We start from the raw sequence: 27,263 nt of genomic DNA on the forward strand, positions 1-27,263 counted from the left end.
ATTGATCTTGATCTTGTTGGCACTTTGCTCAGCTTAATTGTATTTGAAGATCAGATGGAAGACTCAAGTGAGTCGAATGTCTAGAGAAGAAAACCCAGTTAAACCAGGTAGCAGAGTGGGGAATTTTACCCTTAGTTACAGTTTACAAAAGCAAGTGAATTGTTTCCTTATGACTAGCCTTGATTAGTGACCACTAAAAAATGTATGTTTGAATTTCACAAGTCATACATTTCCAAGACAAGAGCCCAAACTTATCAAGACAATCTTTGGAAAAGCAGCTTCTAGAGGCATAATCCACAACTTTAATTAACAATGCGGCTTTCAAATTGAACACACAGAGGGAAAATTAATCAATTGTTTAATTTTGTCTTTCCTGTACCTTACTTGTGTGCTGCATATCCTTCTAAATGTGCCATTAGAAATGCATGGTTTTTCCATCAACTGCTGATTTCATTGGTGTTTAGAAAGCATCCAGTTACCATGCTAAAAGAAAGTGAAGAGGCAGCCTTGATGCTTGCTAAGCCAGAGTTCAAGGTGCTCTGCCCACGCATCTTAACGTTGTTGCCCTTAACTTAAACAGCTTGGCCTGGCTGCGCCGCTTAAGCTGCCAAGAAAGTAATCCAGGACTCTTGAGGGTTTTCGTGCAGGAGTCTCATTTGCAAGTTTGATTTGGAATGTGCTCTTGACAAAGGCGGTTCCACCCTGTGTTCCTATTGCCCTGGCTTGGCTCAGTGCAAGAGGGCTACTAGCAGTTTCCGGAAGTCCCCGGAGGTGTCTGAGTGAACCACGTCAGAGAGAGACTTCTGATACTTCTCTTGGAACTTTGCTTTGATCCCCTGAAGGTCCACCTGTAGAAAAAATAACAGCAATGGAGATAAGAACATTTACGGTGTGTTCACAAACAGTGGGCACTGTTCTATATACGTTATACTCATTTGCTCATTCATCTCATTCATGCCTTAAAACAGCCCTTGAGATAGGGCTTTATTTCCTATTATTATTTCCTTTATCACATTATTTCAATTTTGTGATCAGGAAAGGGAAGGCAGAGGTCAATTCCCCAAAGGTTGCAGAGGTGTCCACGTGTGTGTGTGTTCCACTAAAACTCTTGAATTTTTTTCTTTTCTTTTCTTTTCTTTTCTTTCTTTTGAGATAGAGTTTCGCTCTTGTTGCCGAGGCTGGAGTGCAATGGTGTGGTCTCTGCTCACTGCAACCTCTGCCTCCCGGGTTCAAGTGATTCTTCTGCCTCAGCCCCCCCAAGTAGCTGGGATTACAGTCAACCACCATGCCCGGCTAATTTTTTTCTGTATTTTTAGTAAAGACGGGGGTTTCATCATGTTGGCCAGACTGGTCTCGAACTTGTGACCTCAGGTGATCCACCCACCTCAGCTCCTGAAGTGCTAGGATTACAGGCGTGAGCCACCATGCCTGGCCCTAAAACTCTTGAATTTCATACAGTTTTTACATGTTACAAAGTATTATCTTTCTTTTGAGTTTTAACAGTTATTTGAAAATGAATTGCCCTAAGCCAGCAGGACTGTACACAACCTGGCAGTGAGCCTGAATTGGCCTGCAGGCTGTAGTTGGTTTTTACCCCTGGTATAAAGTTAAGAAAATTGTCAACATAGAGATGTGGAATTAAGCAATTAAGCAGTTTTTCCCTCACACCCTGATTAGCAAGGATATTAGTACCAGTCAACACAACTCAAATCACTAGCAACTTGTAGGATTTATTTTGAATCTAATTTATTGGAAGCTTGAAAAACCCGGGTGCTAGAAGTGATGATAGGACTCAGGAGAAAAATAAATTCAAAGATTGCTCTGCCAAAAGATTCTTACAGCCTAGCAAAGGAGATGATACTTGTACCAGAAAAGATGTAGTTCCAGGTAGAACATAATGGATCTCATAAAAGAAGCAGAGAACTCTTTTTAACCAGGAGTCTTTCTTTTCTTTTTTGGCTTAGATCCTACCTTGTACTCCAGACCCAAAAAGTGTGGCTCAGGGATCTGATTCTTTCTTCTCCTGCCCCAGTGAGAGGGCTGAGCTGAGACAGTGAGAGAAATGATCAGGATGGGAGTATGTGGGGGAGTGAGGGAGGGTTTGCACTGGATGCGGAGCAGGTGGCAGACACTACAGGAGACAGGTGGTGTCTGTCTCTCCCCCAGCCTTTGTGTCCCCCTGCTCCGCTGCTTGGCTCCTTGCCCCGTGCTGGGGCTGAGACAGGGGCAGGAAGGTGGAGGGTGGGTGGGGATGGGGTGCACAGGGCTCTGTTCTGTGGCTTTGGGAGATTAGGAAGTCTGGCCAAACTACTGTATCTAGCCAGGCCTGAAGCCTTCTGAGGGAACGGCCCACATGTTGAGATGGCCCAGGACGTGTGGTTGATTCTGAGATGGGACAGAGCTTCTTGGAATAAAACACTCCGTGGGCCACGTTGGAGTGATCACGGAACCCTCACAAGCCCTTTGGATGGATCCAGTCTCTCTGGGAGTCTTTTGGAATCCTGGGTCTTCATTGTGTTCAACCTGTCCCCTTTGAGTCCCTCAAGATCTCTCATCTCTCAGTGACTTTGGCTGGAGGTCGAGTTGCTAAGAGACAGAGGGATGGACAAGGCAGAAGTCCTGGAGAGAAAGGAGGTAGAGGGATTTGGAGCCATGGAGGAGAGAGGCAGAGGCATGGCGGGAGCAGAGCAGAGAGAATGGCAAAGGGAAAGAGGGGAGAGAGAGACGTGGCCTTCAATAGAAAAAGACAAGTTGTGGAGGAGGAGAAAGGAGGGGAGGAGAAATTCCAGGAATAGAAATAAAAATGCAAGAACCATCCTGTTGCAAAGTTATATTTAAAAACAGTGTCAGATGTTAAGTATTATTTGTTAAGAAGCCACGGATCAGAATTTGGGTTGGTGTCCCTCCCCCTTCACCTCCCCCTTCATTTAACACCTTTTATTTTTATTTTTATTTTTTTTTTTGAGGGAAGATGTCTGTGGTTTTCAAGTGCTTAGTTCCACTTCATTCCCCAAGGCTTCTCCTGCTGCCGATGAAATGCCACTTCCCCTTTATTTTGTACCTCCTTCTGTCTGTGGCCCCATATCCCAAAGTGTTAGCTGTGAATTTTTTTTTTTTTGAGACCGAGTCTCGCTCTGTTACTCAGACTGGAGTGCAGTGGCACCGTCTTGGCTCACTGCAACCTCCACCTTCTGGGTACAAGCAATTCTCATGCCTCAGCCTCCTGAGTAGCTGGGACTACAAGCGTGTGCCACCATGCCCAGCTAATTTTTGTATTTTTAGTAGTGACGGGGTTTCACTATGTTGGCCAGGCTGGTCTCGAACTCCTGACCTCAGGTGATCCTCCCACCTCGGCCTCCCAAAGTCCTGAGATTACAGGCATGAGCCACTGCACCCAATCAGCTGTGATCTTGACAGCTGCTCCCAAGCCGTTGGCTCTTCCTCTCCCTTCTCTTTCTTATACACACATTCTCCGAGAGCAAACACAAATTGGCTTTTAGGGGGTGAAAAAACCCCTAATCTTTTTACGTATAAAGCACTGATATCCACACGGTATATAAACAGATTTGTAGTATTATCTCTGGTGTTAACATTTCTTGAGGGGAAGGGATGGCAATGAAGAAACACATGTGTCTAAAAAGGTTCCTTAGAACAGCAATGGTTTTTAAGAAGATTGAGAACCATTGCCTTATGCTGATGTGCTTGCTTCTGCAGTGTGTTCAGTTAAGGAAAGGCCTCGCTCGGGAATTCAGAAATCATTCTCTTTTTGTCCCTGCTGCTGGCTGACCTCTTTCAAGTGTCTTTGTTTTGTCTTCCTTAACATGGAGCTGTGCATAGCTGCAGCCCCTGAGAACCGCTCGACGGGGTCGCTTCTGCGCCCCTCCACGAGCTCTCCGGAGCCACAGAGGACAAAAAAAGAAGCAACGATCATTATTGTATTTTTATAAAAAGAAACAGATTGAAGCAGAGCACAATGTCTTCTGCAAATTCTGGGAAGGCAAGGGGCTGTCTCTGTTTTACTTTTTCTGTAAATAGGCCCTTAATAGAAACTATTTGTTGATGACATCAGTGGTGGAAAAAAGAGAAGTTGCAGCCGCCTCTTTGGAGTTGGAGTGTGTCTTACCTCGGCCCTGGTCACGATTATGCGAATCAATGTCTCCTCATCAGTCCCCACACCCTTCATCGACTTGTACAGACGTTCAGCAAAATAGCCCTCGCAGTCCCGGGCACATCTCACTAGGCAGCACGAAGGAAAAGAGAATGTGAGGCTTTCAGGTTTTGTGGAATGACCTTGGGACCCCCCTAAATGTCACCTGGCTGCCCTTCGAGCTGACTGGATGGTGAGGCAGAGGTTTGAAAGGAGCTGACTTGACACTGTTGTGAAATGAGATTCGGAAGATTCCCTGGTCAGAGCACCTGGAATCTTCAAGCATAGCTCCTCTTCTGACCCCTGAAGACCTTCTAGAGGAGAGCTGTGGCTTCCTCGGGCCTTCCCAGCCACGTCCATGATTCTTGTTATTTCCCAGCAGAAATAACTTTCCCTATCGAGTGAAATCTCTGGTGCTGTCCTAGGGTTCTGAAGGGAAACAGATTGGCCAGCAACCTTCTGGAACAAAACTTCATCATCTTGACAGTGTATCCAGTTGGACAGCCGCCTGCTCTCCTATGCTCAACAACCTCCCTACCCTTTGTTTTTCCTCACTGGATTTGTTTTGTAGCCTCATCTCTGAACCTTTTCCAGGTTCCCAGCGATCTTTTGGTTTGCAATCCGGGATGTGGACTTGATGAAATGTTTGATCCTTTTTAAAGATCACTTTCCTACGATGCTGCTATTTGCTCTTTCCTGGCCTTCCCTTGCCTTCCAGCTTTGATCTATCCACAGCTTAATGAAGCGTGGTCTCTATTCATCAAGCAGGTGACAGGGTGCATCTCTTCTCCTGGGAATAAATCATTCCTTCCCCTCCTCCCAGGCTCACATGGATCCAACATGACTAACACGTTAGAGGAAAAAAGAAATTGCCCTTTAGGCTGTTAACATTTCTCTAGAACACTTGATGATGTTAGTGATTAACAGTAAGTGATTATTTCAGCATAAAGGTGGAATGTGCAACCTTACTATGTCCCATAATGGGGCTGTTGTTGTCTAGGGGACTGTCTGTGTGATTGATGCTTATAAGCAGGGGAGAGGAGCAGAGTTTGGGAAGCAGAGTCTAGGTTGGGGACCAGCCTCCTTTTACAGGCCATGTGGTAGCTGCCACAGTTTCAATGGAAAAGAAAATAGCACTGGAAAAGAAACGATGTCTGGCCTCTTTCTCCTGAGAACAACCCAAAAGCTGCTGGATTGGTGGTTCAGGGGAAACTTGCACGCTACTTTGGGGAGTAACATATTCAAGACTCACTGTGGTCCCCAGGCAATTTGAGCTAGTGAGCACCACAAAGTTTTCCTGAAAATCCTCTTTCGTACAGCACGACTTGATGCGGGGATCATTGTCTGCCTGAAGTCACTGTGTTCCGCTCCTGCACAGGGGTCTTCTCCCTTGACATTCCTTCTACCATCTGGTATTTTTGGGAAGAAAACCCTCAACATTTCTCCTGTCTATAATCTATGCTTGGGGAACAACCTCTGTTGTTAGCAGCGGCAGGAATCCCTCAAAAGGCTGGGCAGGGATAGCCAGAGAAGATGTGGAATAAAATTCTTCACTGCAGCCAGGCGCGATGGCTCACACCTGTAATCCCAGCGCTTTGGGAGGCCGAGGCCGGCGGATCACTTGAGGTCAGGAGTTCGAGACCAGCCTGGCCAACATGGTGAAACTCCGTCTCTACTAATAACACAGAAATTAGGCGTGGTAATCCCAGCTACTTGGGAGGCTGAGGCACGAGAATCACTTGAAGCTGGGAGGCAGAGGTTGCAGTAAGCCATGATCGCACCACTGCACTCTAGCCTGGGTGACAGGGTGAAACTGTGTCTTTAAAAAAAAAAAAAAGAAAGAAAGAAAAAAACCCCTCACAGCAAGTGGCAGGAAGGGCAGCCAGCCCAGTGCTCTGTATCTTGCTCCCCTTTGCCTTCAGGGCAAGTTCCTGAACTTCAGGGAGTATAACACAGTCACTTGGAGAGTTTGTAAAAGTGCGGCTTCCCGGGCTCCCTTCCTGGAGTTCTCAATGGGAACCCGGAGTGGGGCCCAGGAACCTGCATTGTAACAGGTGATTGAGGCAGGGGGTCCATAGACCTCACTTTGAGAAATGCTGCTCCAGAGGCTGCATGTGGTGGGAGCCATTTGACCTCAGCCCCCTGCTCCTAGATGTTAGTCATAAACTGGCATGGCTATAAGTTAGGTGGGAGTGGGGTGGGAGGTGTCTAGAAAATAGTCATGAAGCCGTATTCTGTTATTTGTGTGGCTTATTCTCAAGGTCTTTTCTAATCACTTTTTTTCGCTACCACTGGAGTACAGCTCTCTCTTAGACTGTGGTCCTCAACCCCAGGGACTTTGCTTTTCCTTCATCTATACCATCTTTGCTCTTTCTTTTTTATCTTTATCTTTAGCCTAATCTGTTGATTTGTACCCACCAGCTTAAAATCCACCATGAGCTTTAGGCTCCTTAAGAGCAAGAACTGGCCTTATTTACCTCTTATTCCCACACCCAGCACAAACCTTGGGCCCAGGCAGGTGCTGAGTAATTGTTAAATCATTAGTTGTGATACCATCTTCTGACCACACTCCGGTGTTTTCCCGATTCTCACACTGCAAGTATAGCAAGCAAGGACGTAGAGCCTCAGAACCAGGCCATGAGTAGATCCTATTATCTACTCAAGACTCTTCTTAATTATGCCTAGTGTTCCATTATTGGAATGCTAAGCATGTGGGAGTTATTTATATCCTACTGCTCAAGGTCATCACCAAGGTCTGAATTTTTCACACATGTATGCAATTCAAAAAATTGCAACCTCCGGCATAAATGGCTTAAGGCCCTAAGCACAGTCACTTATACCAGGGCTCGTGTATATACCCAGTGTGGGTCATGAGTAACACTGGGGATTTTTAGGCCTCCAGATATCACAGCAGAGGTCTTGCTCATTGAATGCAAAATAAGGATGGATTTAAAAAAATCAATTGCTGACATTGTTCAAAAAAAAACCCTAAAGAAACCAAACAAAAGAGTTTGGCAACTGGAGCACATTTTTTAACTTCCAGGCCTGCTTATTTGGTTCTTCCTCTTCTGAGGACAGGTCTCTCCATTGCTTCTGCCATTTGGGTTGGTGCCCTGGATTCCTCACCACAGGAGTGTGGACAATGGACAATGCCTTCATTCCAGGGCTTGCAGAAAGAAAGAAGGAGCCTGCCAGACACAGCCTCATGCCCATCTCTCTGCTATTTCCTGCCTTTGGGCAACACCTGGAGAGGAGGTCCTGGGGTTTGGTTGGCACAATCAGGATCTGATCTCCCTCCCCTCTCTTTCCAAACAAACTTCATTTTTTGAAAACATTGAAAGGAACCAAATGGAAAAGGAAACCTGTGAGCTATCAGGCTGCCTGAAACTGGATAACAGTCTAGGTTGTTGACAGGTGCCCTCAGGGACCCATGGTGTTAGTGGGTGATATGGTGAGGCTGTGTCCGCACTGAAATCTCATCTTGAATTATAGCTCCCACAATTCCCGTATATGGTGGGAGGGACCCAGTGGGAGATAATTCGATCATGGGGGTGGTTTCCCCTCATACTGTTCTCATGGTAGTGAATAAGTTTCACGAGATTTGATGATTTTATAAGGGGTTTCCTGTTTCGCTTGGGTCTTATTCTGTCTTGTCTGCCACCATGTAAGATGTGCCTTCTGTCTTCCACCATGATTGTGAGGCCTCCCCAGGCATGTGGAATGGTGAGTCCATTAAACTTCTCTTTCTTTATAAATTACTCCATCTTGGGTATGTCTTTATCAGCAGCATGAAGATGGACTAATACAGCAGGACTGCAGTGGATGCTGTGGTGTGCCACTCAGATGCCCTATTCAGGATTGAGGCAGTCATTCACAGCTGAGTCCCTCCCCAGGAATCTCCCTCCAAGGGAGAGAGCTGGCTTGCCCAAAGTTGCACTGCTCCCCTGGTACAGCCAGTGTTACATGACTGGTTGATGTGGGGTGCCAAAGCCTGGCCCCCTTGCTCCACTTTGGACTTCTCAGCTTCCGAGCTTCCTGTGGGATCAGCAATGCCCCTGTTGCAACTACATCATAGTCACTCTCTCTCTTGCTCAGTGCTGCTTAGATGTATTGACCCCCAAAAGCTATTCCCTCAAATCTTCCTACACGCAAACCTCTGTCTGAGTCTGGTTCCAGGCAGCCCAACCTAAGACAGGAAATCTCCTAACTTTACTTTACCGAGAGTTAAATAGGCCTTCTGCAAATCGCCTGATGTTTCTTCTTCAATGGCTTCTTCTACGTCTTTGCCAATGAGCTGCGGAGAAAACCAAAATCAGCTGTTATTCCAGGTTTGCCTTTGACCTTGGTACTCTTGGGGTTGTTCCTCTACAAAAAGCACTGAAGTTTTCCAGATTTAGTCCTGTGGCTTCAGGGAACTCCTATCCTGACTCTTGCCTCGTAGGATTGGGGTGTTTGCCCCCCATTTGAGAGAGGGCTCTCATTGCTGAGGAGTCAGTTTGGATTCGACTCCTAATGGATTTGACCTTAGTCAGTGCCACTCCCTCAATCTCAATTTCCTCATGTGTAAAATTTGGGAGTGGAGAAACAACTAATATATACTATAATCATAGATTTTTTTTTTTAACATTGATGTGTAGTTTAGTTCCCACGTGTTCTTCAACCTTTCCAGTTTCAATTTCCCAGGAGGCTGTGGTTATGATCATCTGACATGCACCTCCATCCTCTCCCTTGTCTTGGGACCAGGGACTTAGTCACAGTTTGAGTGAAATAAGTAGGGATGGTGAAGTTCATGATAACTTGATCTAAAGTTCCTGAGAGGGTGGGTCTGCAAGGGCTGGAAGCCAGGGGTGCTGACCACATCAAAATGCCACTTGTCTTCACTCTGGGGTGATTCCAAATAGTCCTATATTCACCACTGGCTCACATATTGCTCTGCACAGCATTACACATTAGGTTTCTTTCTAAATATTTACAGAAGCTGAAGTTCAGAGTAAATTGTGACTATCCTTAACACAAATACTGCCCGGGCCAAGCTCAGGGCAGGCACATAAAGAGAAAGGAGAGTGCTTTGCTGGGTTTGGGGAAATGCAATTAAGCATTAGAAATACTGAAACTTCTTTCTTAGAAATTATCTTTTGAGGATATGACACAATTGATTCTATAAATAACTGGGGACTTTGAGTATGCACCAGTGGAGTTTATGTGGTTTATTCTGAAAACACAGGTAAACAAAATGTTCTTTGTGATGTAAGCACAGTATATGTCGGGGGAGGAACTGTGTCCAGATTTAATGAAGCCCTGTTGCTTGATCTCCTAGTCATTGTTTGCGTATCTGGAGGCCTTGGTGTGTGGCAATAGAAACCAGATTAGAAGAGTCGGGGAACTGTCCCTTCCTTAGCTGCCCCCAGTCTTTTTTGGGTTTGATGTGGGAGTCATTATTTTGGAAGGGACTGGTATCCCTTTCCCAGAAACAAGGTTCTTGTTCTGTAGACTGAGATCATTCTTCAAGAGAACATTTTGTTCACACAGGTCTTGTTTACTTTAAAAAATCCTCACATTAAACCATTTTCCATTTCTATTGTTAATACCAGGCTAGAACAGGGATTTTAAATTTTCTGTAGAATCTCAGCCTACAAAACAGATGAAAGCAGAAAGCAGAGCTGTGCTGGGAGGCAGGAGGTGGGCTCCCTTCCCTAGCCATTGGCATCAATACCATGTTTTTGCCCTCTCGGGTTTTTACCTTGCACAACTCCAGGAGGTGCTATTCACACACTGCAACAAGAAGGTACCGCCCTGTCTGCTTCCTGCCCCACCCTACTCCTGGTAGCTGCTGAGGCATCTCCGTGGGACACAATCTGAAACAATGGTCTGGCCCAAGCTGTTGGGTCTGTACTTTGGATACTTCTCACTTCAGTTACTGCAACACGATTCTTAGGGGCTCTTTGTACAGAAGCAGATTTTCTGATCTCAGTAGAAAAACGCATTATGAGGGTAGATTCCAAACAAGTCTCTAAGACTCTAGTTAAACAGGCAGCAATGCCTGCAGGGAGGTTATTAGAGGAGAAGGGGAGACATTTCTTTCTTTGAAAATCAGTTTCCCCAAATGGACGGCACGCTGACAGCAGAGCCCTCTGCGCTCTGGCACTGACTATAGCAGTTAGAGGGCTGAAGCCTCTGGGGTGGAATGAGGAACATGTACAGGGGAGGGGCAAAAGGTGAGGCACGCAGTGGGGTGGCAGCAAAGTGGGCTATGGGTATGCATACCTACCGTTTATGCTGAGCCCTGTTTGGGGACTTTACTTTGGTTTCATAGCTATATAAGTCTTTCATATTTGGTAACATTGGGGACTGTAATAATCCTGCATGATGCAGAAGTTTGGGAAACTGTTGCGTGGCCTAGGATTGCTGGGAGTGTCAGAAGTTAAGACTCAGGCTTAGAGCATAAATAAATGGCAAAACCCTGAGTTTTTGTGCTGAAAATTAAAATTCAACCCTGAGCCAGGACGACTCATGCCACATGAGAAACTGCAGTGATCTCAGACTAGCATCTCTGTGCTTTTGGTCAGAAGCCATCCGAAAAATCACAGAACCAGGATCTAAGAGCAGGCTGAACTCTAAAAACATCAGTAATAAATATCAAGAATGACACTTGAGCAAGGCTTTTGAAATGGATGAATAGATAGCATTTTAGAGCTGGTTTCATATAAAGAATCATCAAATCCATAGATTACCTTATTGTACATGTAAGCTTTAGCCCTGATTTTTGGCACTGTCTGTTCACCCAGGGAGATGCCTGACCATTGCTAATGTTCATTGAACGCCTACTGCATGCCAGGTACTAAGTGCTTATTTCCATTAACTCATTTAATCCTTATTAACCCTATGAAGTAGGTACTATTATCCCTGTTTTACAGTTTGGGAAACTGAGGCACAGAACCCTTAGTAACTTGCACAAGGACATGCAGCTGTAGCCTAAAGCTGACTTCTTCAACTGTAATATACATTAAAATCACCTGGAACACCTGCTGTAACACAGATGGTCAGACCCCAGCCCCGGGGAATCTGATTCAGTAGATCTCGTGGGGACTGAGAATTCTCAATTTAAACAAATTCTCAAGTGATGCTGATGCTGCTGTTTCAGGATCAACTTTGAGATATTAGCCTGGAGAGTGTACTTTCACGTAGTGAGTTCATACACACACACGCATGTACCCAGAAACTCCATCTGTGGGCCCCGTAGTGTGGAAAGAGGATCCCAGTCATAGAGAAGTCCTCCAGCTCACAGGCTACGCAGCTCCAGGAACAAGAGACCAGAGGAGTGCAGGGTCAGCTGTCTTTGATCATGACTCTGGGCACAATTTGAAAGGAGCAGGCCCTAAAGGCTTATATACAGTCATGATAAAATTCCAAAGCTTTATTGTCTTTTTATCTGCTGGCAACACATAGGAAATGCTATTTGGAGTGAGGAACGGCCAGCTTCAGCTGAAGTAGAAGCTCAGGCTGGGGAATCTTGGAGTTCTCATCCACTCTCTGCTACCGACTTGCTGTGTGGTCCTGATAAGTTACAGATGGTTCCTCATTCAACAGACTTTCCTTGTCCAGCAGTTGTGGGTCACAATAGTTGTTCGGCCTACACTATAGTTACGGTGTTGTTGTGAAACTGAATAAGACACAGAACATAGAAGTGCTTTGAATAGGTAAAAGCACTCTACACATATATAATAGGATGCCAAAAAAAAAAAAATCTGATATTCCACTCCAGGCGTTTTGCAAGTAAAGACTGCTTTTCAGGGAAGGACTTACCGCTAAGGGCCTTGAAATAACTAACTCACCTTGTGGGCTTAAATTTATCCTGGGATTAAAATACAATTTATGTGCATCTTTTCAGGAGCCTATCTTTGAGGTACCTCATACCTGTCTTGAGAATGGTGAGCACTGTTAGCCAACTGTAAACTGGAATAATAATAGCAAACATTAATATGCTTGCCACATGCCAGCTGCGGTTCTGAGTCTTTATCTTATTTAAGCTTAAAATCACTCTGAGGGTGTGAAGATGACGTTCATGGTTCCTGTTCTACAAAAGAGGATGGAGAGATTTGGTCACTGGCCAGTGGTAGACCCAGGATTTGCACCTGGGCTCTCGGACTCTAGAGCTTCGCCCCCGAATGGGACACTTGCTTCCCTGGCCTCTGTTGTGCAGCCTGGGTACTGCATCTGGGTCTGGACGATTCTTGGTGGTGGGCTGTCCTGTGCACTGCAGGCTGTTTAACAGCATCCCGGGCCTCTGTTCACTAGATGCCAGGGCCACCGCCCCCAGCTGTGACAGCTCCAAATAATTCTAGACATTATCAAATATTCCCTAGGTAGGAAAATCACCTCTAATTGAGAACCACTGTTATAAAGGATCCCCAATTCCTTATTACAGATCTTGGCTTCTTTTGGAAATAACTTAAGACACTTTCAGAGTGAACTCTTTTGCCCCAATACTTTATGACTTACAATTTGATAGGCTTGAAAGGTGGCTCTTAACTGCTTGTAGCTCCTCTTGGCCAGGACTTCATTGAAGGCAAGCTCGTCAGTGCCCCAGCGGCCTTCCCCTGCCTCAAGGTGAAATACAAACACTTTGAAAAAGGCTTTTGTGAAAAGACTGATTATACAGTGCTGTGACTAGGCCTCACAGGAAATTATAAACTATGCATTGAATAGAAGTCAAATAGACTAAGCACTTTCAGCTTCTAACCCACAAATGTATTTCACATACTTATTTATATTGTTTATACCATTCTTTGTTCCAAAACGGATCTGATGTGGTCAACCCCAGAGTATAGGAATAGGAACCATTCATTTAGATTCATGGAGACTATATATGTGATCTATAAAGATCTAAGCATATCTTTGTTTGTTTTTTCCCAAGTAACTCCTCTTTGCATGAAATAAACATTTGTTGAAAATAATGCTAATAAATTTAAAAAAAGAATTTGCAGAGACTGGCATGTCTGCACACATACATCATACAGATCTTTGGCATCCTGACCAGCTAGATCTTTGTCCACGTCATCTCCTTCGTTGCGATTAGCCTAGAAAAATTGACACATTGTTATTAACTTGCATTCCTGCTTGACCACAGAAAACAAACAAACAAAAAAAACAAAGTCCTGGAGAAAGAGGTGAGTTCTTTCTCAGCTCAGCTCAGCCTGGCAAGGAGGTAACACCTGCTCTTTGCTGCCATCTTTTGGGCACAACGGGTAAACAGAGTAGCTTCCGTGGCAACACTTGGTTTTGCCTTTTTTTTTTTTTTTTTGTAGAAAACAGATTCACCCACAAACCCCACTGACCTCTGAGCAGACTGAGTGCGATCTCTGGTTTTCCCTAGAGTGAGTTCCCTCTTCGTTTCAAAATATCAGATTTCACCACTCAAGGTCCCAGTCCTAAAGAACCCTGAGAGCTGGTCACGGAAGTCTAACTTGAGCCCTTTGTGGTGGGTAGAATTCTAAGATGACCCAATGGTCCATATCCTTGTATAATCCCCTTCCCTTGAGTGTGGGTGAGAGCTATGAATGTGAGGAGATGCTACTCTTGTGATTGTGTTATAGTCAATGGCAAAGGGGAATTTTGCAGATATAATTCAGGTCTCCAATCAGCTGAGTTCACCAAAAGGGAGATTATCTTTGGCTGGCCTGACCCAAATGAGTGAGCTCTTCTTAAAAGGTCAGAGATGGAAGAAGTCAGAGAGATGAACTGCTGCTGGACTGGAAGAAACCAAACAGCCATGTGGTACACTGCCTTGGGGGACTGTGCGGAAGGGAGCTGCTGGTGGTCTCTAGGAGCTGATAGTAGCTTCTGATCAACAGCAAGAAAATGGGGACATCAAACACAGCCATAAGGAAATGAATTCTGCCAACAATTAATGAGCTTGGAAGAAGACTTTGAGCCTCAGATGAGATGGCAGCCCTAGCCGACACCTTGATTTCAGCCTGTTGAGAACCTGACCAAAGGACTCAGCAAACCCAAATATTACTCAGCTGGATCTCCAAGATACTACTTGGACTCCTGATCCATGGAAATTGTGAGATGATAGATCTATGTTGTTTTGAGATGCTAAGTTTGTGGCGATTTGTTATGCAGCAAGAGAAAACTTAAACACCCTTCTTGCTGCAGTGGAAGCCTCTCTCTTCTGTTCTCTGCTGTCAGTGTATCCCATTGGGAGAAACAAAACAGAGAAAATGCACAGAGCTCATAAAGATGGGTGTGTCCATGAGAACACAGATGCGTCTGTCTAGAGGTCTCGGGGGGCTGTGTCCCAGCAGGGCCAATTCTGAAAGCCCTGATGTCCTGGCTGAGTTTCTGGTTGTAGTCCTTACAGGCCCAGGATCCAGTGAATCCTGGAAGTAATTGTAGAGTTGTGTTGTGGAAGCGGCCCTGCTTGGGGTCAGATGGTCTGGTTCTTGCTTCTGGGCTGTCTTTACTGGCTGCATGAACCTGGGCAGGTTACCCACCCTCTCATGGCCTACATTTCCTCACTGGCAAAATGACAAAGTGATGCTTAATGAGCTGATTCATTTACAAAAAGGGATTGTAAACTGCAGATGACTAGGCAGATTGTTTATATGGAAGTAACTGCAATTGAATATAATTTCACCAGAGCTGGGCTGATGGAGCATGGGTTGATAATCCCTTGATAACATTTTTAATGTAAGAAAGAAATGTTTATCTACATTACCCTTTTTCCTCATGGTGCCATGTTGCCAAAGATTCTTTCCTACTCTTACCTGTAGCAGGGACACCAGGATTTTTTTTAGGTTTCCACTTGTATCACCTTTGACATCTGATTCGAGGCTCCTATCAAATACTTCAAAGGAAGTAAACAAGGAGGGAAGAAAGCAGATGATTTAGTTTCCCAGAGGTATTTTGAAAGAAATATACTTTATCCAAAGCCAGGCTGAAAAGTCACTTACGCCTTTGGTAGGCCTCTTTAATGGCGATGATTTCCTAGGGAAGGTAATTTACAAAAAAAATCAATACTGCAAGGAGGGATTAATCAATAACGGACACAGAAACATACAGAGAGAGGAGGCGGGAGACCATGTCTGGACACAGGGTGCCTTCAAGACTTCCTCTTAAGATAGTCATCCCTATAGATCCAGGGCACACACCGGGAGCGAGTCCCTGGAGATATGAAGGCCCCCCCCCCACCCCACCCACCTCTACAAACATCTCAAACACCCAAGTGACAAATGCATGCATTCTCCTTCTTTAAACGTGAGAAGTTTACAGCTAGGCTAACACCTTCTTTCACCACCTCCTCGCCTGGTCTCACTCTCTCTTCCCCACTCAGGTAACCCATGTTAGAAGTTCAGTGCGTATCAGAAAGATACACAGATTTTTTTTTTTGCATTTGTGTATATATGTGCTACTGAAAACAGAATTGTATAGGCGTCATGTGTTTAGCAGGTGGAATCCTGTACCTATCATTCTTTGACTTAGTTTTTCTCTCAATATTAATATCCCGGAGATCCAGCTATGCTTGTACATGGATAGTCACCTAGAGTTTTTTAAAGGGACACAAAATATTCCATACTACAATAAGCTATGGTTTACTTAGCCAACCTCCTATTGATGGAGGCTTAGGTCGTTTCCAAGTTTTCTCTCCTTCAAACAAGGCTTCCTTCAGTAACAGACTGGCTGCGTGCAGGAGTGCTAGTTTCTCTCGAGGGTGTGGTCGTGGAGAAACTGCTTTATGTTTCAATGTCTGGTGCCAAGGGGTGCACCTCAGGAGCTGCCTCAGTTTACACTTGAACCAACAGCATGTAAAAGCAGGCTTCCTGCTCCCCCCGCCCCCCACCACCAAGCTGGTTAAAATGAAAGTCAGTAGGTGGTGATTGGGAGAAGGTGGTGATGGGGAGAAAGTGGTGGGCAGCCTCCCTGCTGCGCTCCTGGGTGGGAGGGAGGGGCAGGCCAGGTGCTGGGGGAGGCTGTTCACTTGTGTTTGTGCAGCTCCCTCCCTTTTCTCCTTCCAACCCGTGACCAGGTTCTGTCTGATCCTGGCACCCGCTCTCTGCAGGTTTTTCTTCTCATCCCATCAGATCTATTTGATTGCTAGAGAGGCCTTGCTTATTGGTTGAAGCCAGGACCTTAAAGAAACTAGGCTGAGGAAGAAAAAGCTACGGTCACATAAGATTAGAAAAATATATATGAATATATTTTTTGAGACGAAGTCTCGCTCTGTCGCTCAGGCTGGAGTGCAGTGGCACAATCTCCGCTCACTGCAACCTCCGTCTCCCGGGTTCAAGCCATCCTCCTGCCTCAGCCTCTCAGGTAGCTGGGATTACAGGTGCATGGCGCCACACCTGGCTAATTTTTGTATTTTTATAGAGATGGGGTTTCATCATGTTGGCCAAGCTGGTCTCAAACTCCGCCTGACCTCAAGTGATCCGCCTGCCTTGGCCTCCCAAAGTGCTAAGATTACAGGCGTGAACCACTGTACCTGTCCTGAAAAATATTATTAAAATTAACCTTTTCACAAAGGCAGGTGCTGACCGCCCTGGCGTTGGCTGCCTCCCCGCTGGGACCTTGGTGTTTCTGGGAAGGGTGGATGCTGAGTGGGGGAATTTGTGTGCCTCTTGGCCTCAACTCACACTCCCCGGTGGCCTGTGCTAACCCTCCTCTGAAGCACCATCCCAACCTGAGACTCCTTGAAATGGAGGATTTTTATTATCTTGTGGGGAGAAAAGAAGTCCAGGGATGCTCCAGAAAAGGTTTGCAGCTATAGCCTGGACCCTGGCGGCACTTCGGGAAAAGAGGCTGAGCAGCGTGAATAGGGCCCAGCACCCATGGGCGGCAAGCCACCCAGGCGCCGAGGCAAGAGATCGAGGACACGAGCTGTTCCAGTATAATAAAATATAAAACAAGAATAGTCATATCAGATATAGATTTTAGATATGATTAAATATGAATCTCATTAATCATTAGTTGGTAGTAATTACTCTTTATCCCATTATTATAATAATCCCTGCTCTATAATCATAACCTAGGAAAAACCAGGCCATACAGGGATAGGAGCTGAGAGGACACAGTGAGGAGTGACCAGAAGACAAGAGTGCGAGCCTTCTGTTATGCCTGGACAGGGCCACCAGAGGGCTCCTTGGTCTAGCGGTGATGCCAGCACCTGGGAAGATGCCCGTTGCCAGGCGGACCGTGGTCTAGCGGTAGCAAAAGGTGTCAAGGAACAACATCCGCTACTTAGCAGACCGGGAAAGGGAGTCTCCTTTTCCCCGGGGGAGTTTAGAGAAGACTCTGCTCCTCCACCTCTTGTGGAGGGCCTGACACCAGTCAGGCTCGCCCGCAGTTATCCGGAGGCCTAACCATCTCCCTGTGATGCTGTGCTTCAGTGGTCACGCTCCTAGTTTGCCTTCATGTTCCATCCTGTACACCTGGGTCTGCCTTATAGCTAGGAGTAGTAAATTAGTGAAAGTACTAATAGTCTCTGATATGTAGAAATAATGGCGTAAGCTGTCTTTCTCTTTGTCTTCTCTCTCTCTCTGCCTCGGCTGCCAGGCAGGGAAGGGCCCCCTGTCCAGTGGACACATGACCCACGTGACCTTACCTATCACTGAAGAAGACTCACATTCTTTACCCTGCCCCTTTTGCTTCGTATACAATAAATAACAGCACAGCCAGATATTTGGGGCCACTACCGGTCTCCGTACATTGGTGGTAGTGGTCCCCCGGGCCCAGCTGCCTTTTCTTTTATCTCTTTGTCTTGTGTCTTTATTTCTACACTCTCTCGTCACCGCACACAGGGAGAGACCCACCGACCCTGTGGGGCTGGTCCCTACAAGCACCCAAGCCTTCTCCAGCCATTTTTGTGTCAGGGCACTGTTTGCATTTTGCCTGCTGTCTGCTCCAACCTCTGCTTCTATTTCCTGCTGAGAGGCCTCAAGAATGTTGGGCTCTTCTGGCATTTTCCTTGCTGGGCTGCCCCATTCTGCTGTCATGCGTGGTTGCTCAAGAGGGAGGGGTCTCTCCTATGAATTATTTGTGGACCCTCTTGACTCTTGATGAGTCCCTTGGTTCTCCTGGCTTCTGGAGCCAGAGACAAATAGTTCTCAATGGGGCTTCAACAAATGCTCTCTTCAGCCCCTGCAAAGGTGGCATGTGCCCGAGGGACATACCTCTGTCTGATGACAGAAGGACACACAATCCTTCAGGGTAATACTGGCAGCCACTGGGGTGTTCAGTGGCATCCCCCAGCACCACTCACCTCTCTTCCTCATTACAGTCTCTTTTGTACCCTATGCTAGCTGACCGCCATGGCCCAGGCAGTGGCACAGACATGCTTGGGCTGCTTGTTGATTTTTCATGTCGGAAGAGCCGCAAAGTCAGGCTAGGTGGGGGAAAGTAGAATTGTGCCTCCTGCATATAAAGCATCAGTTTAGAAAAGCAGAAGCTCGCTGGACACAGCTCTTCTGGAAAGATCTATCCTGTCAAAGGGCAGCAACACCAAGACTGACCTCTGGAAGACTGGAAGAGATGTCCTCCCACATGGACCAAGCACACATATTTCTCCCCAGACACCTGCTTACTCCATGGATAGAATGCTGGGAAGTAGGGTCCCTTCTGGGGGCTGCAACTATCTCTACTGGGTGTGTGATGCTCCCTTGCGGGCTCAGCTGGGACTGACCTTATTGGTCCTCGTGCACAGGACCTCAATGAGCACAGACTCATCTGTGCCCAGACCCTTCATAGCCTTCTGCAGCTGCCGGGCGGTGTACTCGCTGGGGCGGTCCAGAAGGGCCAATGCTGTCTTCTTGAAGTTTCCACTCAGCTCACTCTTGAGTACTTCCTCCAGCTCCTGCCGGAAGACAGTGAGAGACCTGCTGGGAATGGCCCAGAAGGAGAGGGGCAGGTGTCTGCTTGCACTATTGCAAGTGGTCATGGTTGAAAATAAAGGTGCTGTGGACATGAATTCTGCCAACCTGCAACCTGCTGAGAACATGCAACCTGCTCTCAGCTGCCCATCCACCTTTCCCCAGGGCTGGCAGAGAGGCAGAGAGGAGCTCCCTGCTCAGGGCTGGAGACCTCACCGATGAATCACAATAACAACAGTATCTGCGGAGCATTTGAGAGCTCAGAGAGCTTTTTCAGCCAGTCTTCAAGATCGCTGAAAAACCCTCAAGATCTGTTGAACCTGATAAGATGAAGAATTTTCCCCAAATATTCAGCTAGGAAGGACTGAAATAAAGGGCTGTTATCTCTAGGACCGGAGAATTTGTCATCCAAATTGGGATGCTTTTCAGTGTGAAAGGGGGCACTATTAGCAATTGTAGAGGACAACAGGAATAAAGGGGATTGTCATGGGAAGAACGACGGTCTGTATTGTCACTTCAGTTGTCTCGCTAAATCCTGGAAGGGACACACGTGAGGAAGAATGCAGATATGTAGAAGGGGAGGTACATGGAATTCTTACTGGCATCTGTTTTTTTCTTTTTTTGAGACGGTCTCACTTTGTCACCCAGGCTGGAGTGCAGTGGTGCAATCATGGCTCACTGCAGCCTCGACCTCCTGGGCTCAGATGATCCTCCCATCTCAGCCTCCCAAGTAGCTGGGACTACAGGTACACACCGCCATGCTCAGCTAATTTTTAAATTTTTTTTGTGTAGAGATGGGGTTTTGCCATGTTGTCCAGGCTAATCTCAAACTCCTAGGCTCAAATGATCCTCCCACCTCAGCCTCCCAAAGTGCTGGGATTATAGGCATGAGCCACCACAACTCCCAGCCTGCCACCTATCCTGTCAAGCACATGTCTTCCTCTTTTCTTTGAGCACCCCCTTTTCACAAGAGAACTAACTACCTTCTCCCTGTCTCCCTCTGACAATGTGGTTTAACAGGAGAAATGGTCAAGGATGGGCATCAGCCTACCTGGAATAGTTAATGCCCTAACTTAAACCAAAGACCTTCACGTAGAGTGACAGCCTAGGATGGCTCAGTTTGGAGACCCACAGACAAGCTGGCATTTCAAGGACACGAACTATAGCATAGGGTGGGCAGCTCCCCAGCAGTGTGGCATGGTGGCAAAGAACACAGTCACAGTAGCTTTGTGACCTTGGAAATGTACTTAATCCCACCAACTGTCAGTTTTCAGCTCTAGAAAATGGAGACAGTGCAAGACTGACCTCACAGGGTTGTTGGGAGAATTAAATGTGACAATCCTTGTCAATACTGAGCATAGTGCCTGACACATTTTAAAGGTCAGCAAATGCTTATCATTAATCTCCCGTGCTGAAAAAAATGTTCTAAGAGGAGGCACATCAACTATTTTTTCATATGAAGCTCTGAGCTCTTGGCCTGGGAGAAAAACCTGGAATATTTTTGTCCAAAGCCCTGGGATCTGCAGTCCTACAAGGGGGCTGTAATATTATGCCTCCACCCCACAGTGGCTGCTCCAGCCAATACTGCATCTTGTGAAGGCAGGTCTGTGGTCAGTAGTCTATGGTGTGGAGTCATCTAAAAATTGGAAATCTATTTTCAGGCCAGGTGGGCATTATATACAGCCGCAGAGAAGAAAAATCCCAGCTTCCCACTCTTACAAACCACAGGCATAAAAACAAATCCTTGTGTGCTTACATTCTGTCTGGACAGAGTAGCAGGCTCAGGATAGCTCAGCTCTACTCCTGGTTTTCCTGCTAACTCTGTGTTACCATGGGACGGTTATTCTCTTTGGAGGTCAACTGACATGGGGCTGAGATTGGATCATATCTAACATCTTCTAGCTTTGCGATGTTGGGATTCTAGATTATCTCTTTGGCAGTCTCAGTTCTCTGAAACACAGCTGAGAACCAGAAAGTAAGCAAATGATTGGCAAATGATGTATCACAAAGTTTTGTGCTAGAACATGCCCATTTAAGTTTTAACAGGGCCCCTAGGCTTTCACTTTGAACCCATTTACTCTTCTTTAGACTAAAGACTAAATATTAAGAAGCATTGTATCCGACTTTTCCTCTTTCTTTCTTTCTTTCTTTCTTTCTTTCTTTCTTTCTTTCTTTCTTCTTTCTTTCCTTCTTCTTCTTTCTTCCCTTCTTCCTCTCTTTCTCTTTCTTTCTCTTTCATTCTTTCTTTTTCTTTCCTTCCTTCCCTTCTTTCCCTTCCTCCACTCCTCCCTTTCCCTCTTTTTCTTTTCTTTTCTTTCTTTCCTTTCCACAGGGTCTCTCTCTGTCACCCAGGCTGGAGTACAGTGGTGCAACCATGGCTCACTGAGGCCTCAACTTCTTGGGCTTAAGCAACCCTCCAGCCTCAGCCTCCTGAGTAGCAGGGACTACAGGCACGCACCACCATGCCCAGCTAATTTTTTATTTTTGGTAGAGATGAAGGTCTCAACTGGTCTCAAACTCTTGGGCTCAAGCTATCCTCCTGCCTTGGCCTCCCAAAGTGTTGGGATTACAGGTGTGAGCCACCTTGCCTGGACTGACTTTTCATATTGGTAGGGTGAATGTGTCTTGGGAGGCTGCTGGAGTTAGGGATGTTGACAGGCATAAAAATTCACCTTCAGGCCAGGCACGGTGGCTCACGCCTGTAATCCTGGCACTTTGGGAGGCTGATGTGGGCAGATCACTAGGTCAGGAGTTCAAGACTAGTCTGACCAAAATTAAATTACAAAAATTTTACTAAAAACACAAAAATTAGCTGGGCATGGTGGCACGCGCCAGTAATCCCAGCTACTCAGGAGGCTGAGGCAGGAGAATCGCTTGAACCTGGGAGGCAGAGGTTGCAGTGAGCCAAGATTATGTCACTACAAAAAAAATAAAAAACCAAAAAACAAAAAACACACACACACATTCAGCTTCATGCATTCAATTAAATGCAATTGAACTGAAGATGCACTTATTTTCATCAAAAATTACATTGACAAGCCTAATAGTAAGGAGAGAAGCAGAAAAAGCACAAAAGCACAGCCATTTGGGCCATTTAGTGTATAAGCAAATAGCTCTACTTATGGCACTGGGTCCTCCAGGAATGGATACTGTTCTTGAAGTCAGAAGACTTGGATGTGAGTCCTGGTTCTCTCTTTTTTTTTTTTTTTTTAGGTGTGTGATTTTGTAAAACGGAAACGATCAAAGCTATCATAGCTTTCCTGTATTGGTACATGCTGATTCTCCCAGCAAACTGAGAAGGGAGCTAAGTTATCATCTTCTTTCTATCCATGAAAAGACCAAGGCCTGAAGCAATTGTTACCTCTTCAATATCAAATAAATAGGAAAACCCATCTTCATCTTTCATACATACAGTGATTGAAATGGTAAAAGTTTGAGAAATATAAATGAGAATACAGCATAATAATTGATATTCATTTTGCATGATAATTCTAATGACATTAAGAAAAGGTTAAGTTGTGTTCATTATATATTAATAAAGAAATAAGAAAGCCTAATGATACTTGAAGACTTCTCTATATGACATTATTTTCAACAATAAAAAGAATGAAAGAAAAGAAAGAAAATGTAAAGAAAAATAGGTGTTGATAGCTTAATAAAATGGAGGGTTTTTTTGATAGTTTTCTGTAACAATCACTTATGAAAAATTCCTGTATAAAGACCCACTTGTGGAAACTGATCTTCAAATTACTGATCTATCTACATATGTACAGTTAGTCCCAATTAAGTGAAAAAAAGACTAGGGTCTTAATAGAAAAATGAAGTCAATTTAAGAAATGAGTTTAAGAGTATTGATTTTACAGGCTATTGAGTTAACAAAGCGATTTCAGTTTTTCTGAACTCCATTAATGCTTTTAAGTGGTTATTTCAGTTTTCCTCCTGGGCTGACTCAATAAAGCTATAAAGATATTCTGCGTGGCCGTGGGGACATGAGGAAGCCGAGACGGCTGAGGCCATGGCTGGGTGCACGCTTGCTGACCACCCCTGGAATCACCTTGCCGTACGTTGCCTTGTACTTTTGCTTGATTTGTTGCCTCTCATCTGATGTCCTGCCCGATAAGATTTCAATGATGGCTGCTTCATTCGTTCCTAAAACGCAGGAGAAACAAACAAAGCCACAGTGAACAAGAAACAAGATGGAAGTTTATTTTAGTCCAGGGTGAGGCAGCCAGGACTCACAGCTTAAAGGTGGTTGGAGGTGTCTATGGAACCCAATGGACCCTTAGCTTTGATGCCTTGGGCTGAAAACTGTATTCTTTTCACTCACTTAGACAAATAGCCATTGAGGCCTCACAGCGCATGGCACAAAGTGCTAGGTGTTGTGGTGGAAAGAGGAACGAGTATGGCCGGTTCCTTAATTTTATTCCTAGGGAAATGAAAACATATGTCCACCCAACAATTGCATGTGAATGTTCATAGCAGCATTACTCATAATAGATCAAACGTGGAAGCAACCCCAGTGTTCATTACCTGAAGATAAATAAACAAAATGTGGGGTATCCATACAATGGAATGTTATTCGGCCAGAAAAAGTAATAAATTACTGATAGATGTTATAACACGGATGAACCTTGAGAACATTATGCTAAGTGAAAGAAGCCAATCATAGCAGATCACATGTTATATAATTCCATTCATATGAAAGTCCAGAACAGGAGAATATACAGAGGCTGGAAGTATACTAGTGGCTGGGGGTGGGTGGGCTGCCTAGCAGGATGGTAGCTGGAGTCCAGGGCTGCTTTTTGAAGTGATGAAAATGTTCTAAAATCGACTATGGTGGTGGTTGCACGTATCCGTGAGTATAATAAAAACTGTTGAATTGAATACTTTAAATGGGTGAATTATATGGTGCATGAACTATATCTCAATAAAAATGTTTTAAAAAATAACAAGGAAAAAGATGGCCTGTTCCTTGGCCTCTGGGTGCTTACAATTGGGTGAACAAGATTAAGATATAGGCTGAAACTGTTACAATATTAACCCCACCCATACATTTGTTAATCTCAGGAGAGAAGTCTTGATTGAAACCATGAAGGGAGGTTGCCCCTTTTAACTCTTATTACCTTTAAATTATGCTATTTTTTAAAAGCTTTTTTGCCCCCTGATGCTCAAAGTAATACAAGCTCATGGCAGCAATTTGATCAGTACTGAAAACTATAGTGAATAAGAAACAAGGGGAGAATATCCTTGTTTGAACCAGGAACCAGGATCGGAAAGATGAACCAGGTATTTCCAGTGTGGGAATGAGAAAGACTGTTTTACCATCAAACCCCACATTAAATTTATTCAGGCTGGATTCAGATCATGGCTCTACCCTGTACCGACTGCACGACATTGGGCAAGTGATTTTTCTTGCCAAGTCTCAGTTTTCCCACCTCTAAGATGGGGGTAATACTATACAAGGCTATTGTGAGAATGAAATGCGAGAATCCAAGTGTGGGTCCAGTCCACGGTGGTCCTGAGAGTGCACATGGGAAACCCGGGACACCAGGGGATGTAAATGACCACACGCCTGGTACTGCCTCACATCCATGCAGGGTGTGCACAGGGACCAGCCTCCATGAACTGCTCACCCCAGTGATCGAGCTCGGTGGGATCAAGGCACAGCAGTCAGCAATCATTGGAGCTGGAGGAAACGTTTGAGACTATCTAGTCCAAGCTCTTATTTACAGATGGGGAAGCTGAGGCACAACGCAGCGCCTCTTCTTGGTTCCTGCATGTACCTGACTGTTCTGCAGCATTTGAATTCTGCAGTCGGGAATTATTTTTTTTTTCTGAGACAGGGTCTGGCTATGTCACCCAGGCTAGAGCGCAGTGACATGATCACTGCAACCTCCACCTCCTGGGTTCAAACAATTCTCCTGCCTCAGCCTCCCAAGTAGCTGGGATTATAGGCGCCCACCACCACGCCCAGCTAATTTTTGTATTTTTAGTAGAGGTGGAGTTTCACCATGTTGGTCAGGCTGGTCTCAAACTCCTGGCCTCAGGTGATCCGCCTGCCTCAGCCTCTCAAAGTGCTAGGATCACAGGCATGAGCCACCACACCCGGCCTGCGGTTGACAATTCTTTGTGTGAAACACCTTCCTAGATGGCTTTGTACCTCCTTTCCTGGTCCTTCCTTTCTCCTCTCCATCACCTCCCTCTCAGCGTTCTTTATTGGCCTTTATTCTTCCATAGGCTTTTTAAACTCGGTTTTCAGTTCTCTCTATTGGAGTCACTCCTTTCCCAGGCGACTTTCGCCCTTTTACTGATGACTCCAAGATCAGCGCCTCTAACCCTAATCTTTCCTCTGAGTTCAGATCTTATTTCCAGCTGCCTGTAGTCAACTTCCCACGGATCTCCCAAGGCATTTCAACTTCCACTGTAGCTTAAACCAAACTCATTTTGTCTGTCCTTAAATCCACTCTTCATCCTGTTCCTTTGTCTCAGCACATGGCATCACCTGGATTAGAGAAAATCCAAAGTCACCTTTGAGGGCCCACCTGTCTTTTTTACTCTCAAATACTACCAAGTCCTGCCTGTCTCACCTATGAGACAACTCTTTCACCGGTTCCTCTTCTTCATTCCTACTGTCACTGCCTAACAGGCCCTAAGTGTTTTTAGCCCTCTCCATGATACCAGGCTCTGATCTCTGCAGTCCACCCTGGGAAGCTCGCAAGTGTTCATTTCACACCATACTTTAAATACCTTTAGTGATCCCTCTTGACTCCTAGAATTACATCAGAATCCCTTATGGTGGCATCGAGACTTCCTGCAGTTCGGTGTCATGCTACTCTTCTAGATCCGTCTCTGCACACAGCAGCCCAAGGCTTACTCACCTAATCTCAGCCACACTTGTTAAGTTTCTGTTTCCTCTGTTTTGGCACAGCACACTATTTACGTGTATATTTCTAGGATCGTTGCAGTGATTATCCAAGACTGCAGTACTGACATTCTGAGCCCAACACCTGGGCTCTAGGGAGTGGCCACTAAATGGCAGTGTGTGCTGTTACGGTGCCACTTGCTGTCTTGCTCTGGTTGGTGGGTGGACCTAGATGATGGCTGCTACCCAGCTGAGCCATCAGGATCCTGAAGGAACAAGGTCGTGCAAATGCATTTTGATGGAAGGGTTGAGAGTGGGAAAAATCTAGGCCATGGGGATGGGAAGTGAATGGAGGGAACCTGGCTGGAGATGGGGAAGAGAAAAAAAGGGAGCCCTGGCAAAAAAATGTGAGCTGTTTAACCCTCCCTCCAGCACCAGCTGCTCTAGCACCAGCCCTCAGAGTCAGCTTTGGAAAGACAGAGAGGGGACTTGGAAAGACAGGCCTGAGCAGGGGTCTGATGTGACAGCTCTGTTCCAAACCTTTGGGTCCTTGAACCGTTCACTTAACCTCAAAGAGTATTTTCACCTCTACAGCTCTGGGTACATTTAGCTGTTTGGTTCCAATTGGAGAAACAGAATTCTAGGAGGAGCTCATTTGCAAAAATAGCAGGAGTGAGTTGCCTGGTGCTGGCTTGGTTTTAACACTGGGATTCACGTTGTCCTGCTTCATTTCCTGCTGGAGTTTCACCTCCGTCATGGGTATCCAATTACTCATTCTATGACACTATTATGTTTTTTTAAAAAAACTTCTGAGTGTCAGAAATCTCACTTCAAAAGGGATTTCTTTTTCTTGTAAATATCTCTTGAACCTGCCCCTTTCTTTCCATTCAGGCTACTCCTGTTCCAGATGAGGGCCTCGGCCTCTCAGGCCTGGATCCTGGCAGGTGCCAAGCCCGGAAGGAGCCTTTCTGCCTGCAGGAGTCCCACTCACCGTACTGGGCCAGCCAGGAAGCTGGGGCTCATGCCTGGCTCTCCCTTTTCCCTCACCCCACATTCAGTCAGACTATGGCCTCTCCATTCCACCTCCTTAGTGCCTCTCAGATGCACCCATTTCTCTCCATCCTCATCTCCACCCCATCGCTCAGTAGAACTACAGATACCGTCCACATGCAGGTTCCTCTGTTGCTCTCACTTTTTCCAATTGGCATTCACTGCCTCCAGAACAACCGTTCTGAAGTACAGATTGGCCTGCTCACCCCTCTGCTTTAAACCTTTCAGTATAGGCCCTCTCAAATGCAGAATGAGGCTTCAACTCTGCAGGGGGGCCTATGGGGCCTTTTGGCCTCTCAAAGTCTCATCCTCCTACCTGTCCTCGCCCAGGCTACTT

At 45.7% G+C, this 27,263-nt stretch overlaps 1 protein-coding gene across 2 annotated transcripts in view; it reads right to left on the reverse strand.

Annotated features, from left to right (window-relative positions):
• Window positions 1–282: 282 nt before the first annotated feature.
• The window catches only part of ANXA13 (annexin A13), a 57,898-nt gene continuing 30,917 nt past the window's right edge, over window positions 283–27,263 (reverse strand). Inside the window, exons 4-12 of one of the 2 annotated variants that reach the window (XM_003256181.2) lie at window positions 23,069–23,163; window positions 18,828–18,998; window positions 15,103–15,136; window positions 14,917–14,996; window positions 13,156–13,224; window positions 12,647–12,748; window positions 8,366–8,441; window positions 4,124–4,236; window positions 283–848 (exon numbers count right to left, since the gene is read on the reverse strand). In XM_003256181.2, the coding sequence (XP_003256229.2) occupies window positions 729–848; window positions 4,124–4,236; window positions 8,366–8,441; window positions 12,647–12,748; window positions 13,156–13,224; window positions 14,917–14,996; window positions 15,103–15,136; window positions 18,828–18,998; window positions 23,069–23,163 (860 nt within the window). In that variant the 3' untranslated portion in view covers window positions 283–728. The remainder of the gene's footprint in view (window positions 849–4,123; window positions 4,237–8,365; window positions 8,442–12,646; window positions 12,749–13,155; window positions 13,225–14,916; window positions 14,997–15,102; window positions 15,137–18,827; window positions 18,999–23,068; window positions 23,164–27,263) is intronic. The other variant, XM_003256182.3, reaches the window with a different exon arrangement.

This window comes from Nomascus leucogenys, chromosome 16 (assembly GCF_006542625.1).
Source record: "Nomascus leucogenys isolate Asia chromosome 16, Asia_NLE_v1, whole genome shotgun sequence".
Classification (NCBI taxonomy): Eukaryota; Metazoa; Chordata; class Mammalia; order Primates; family Hylobatidae; genus Nomascus; species Nomascus leucogenys.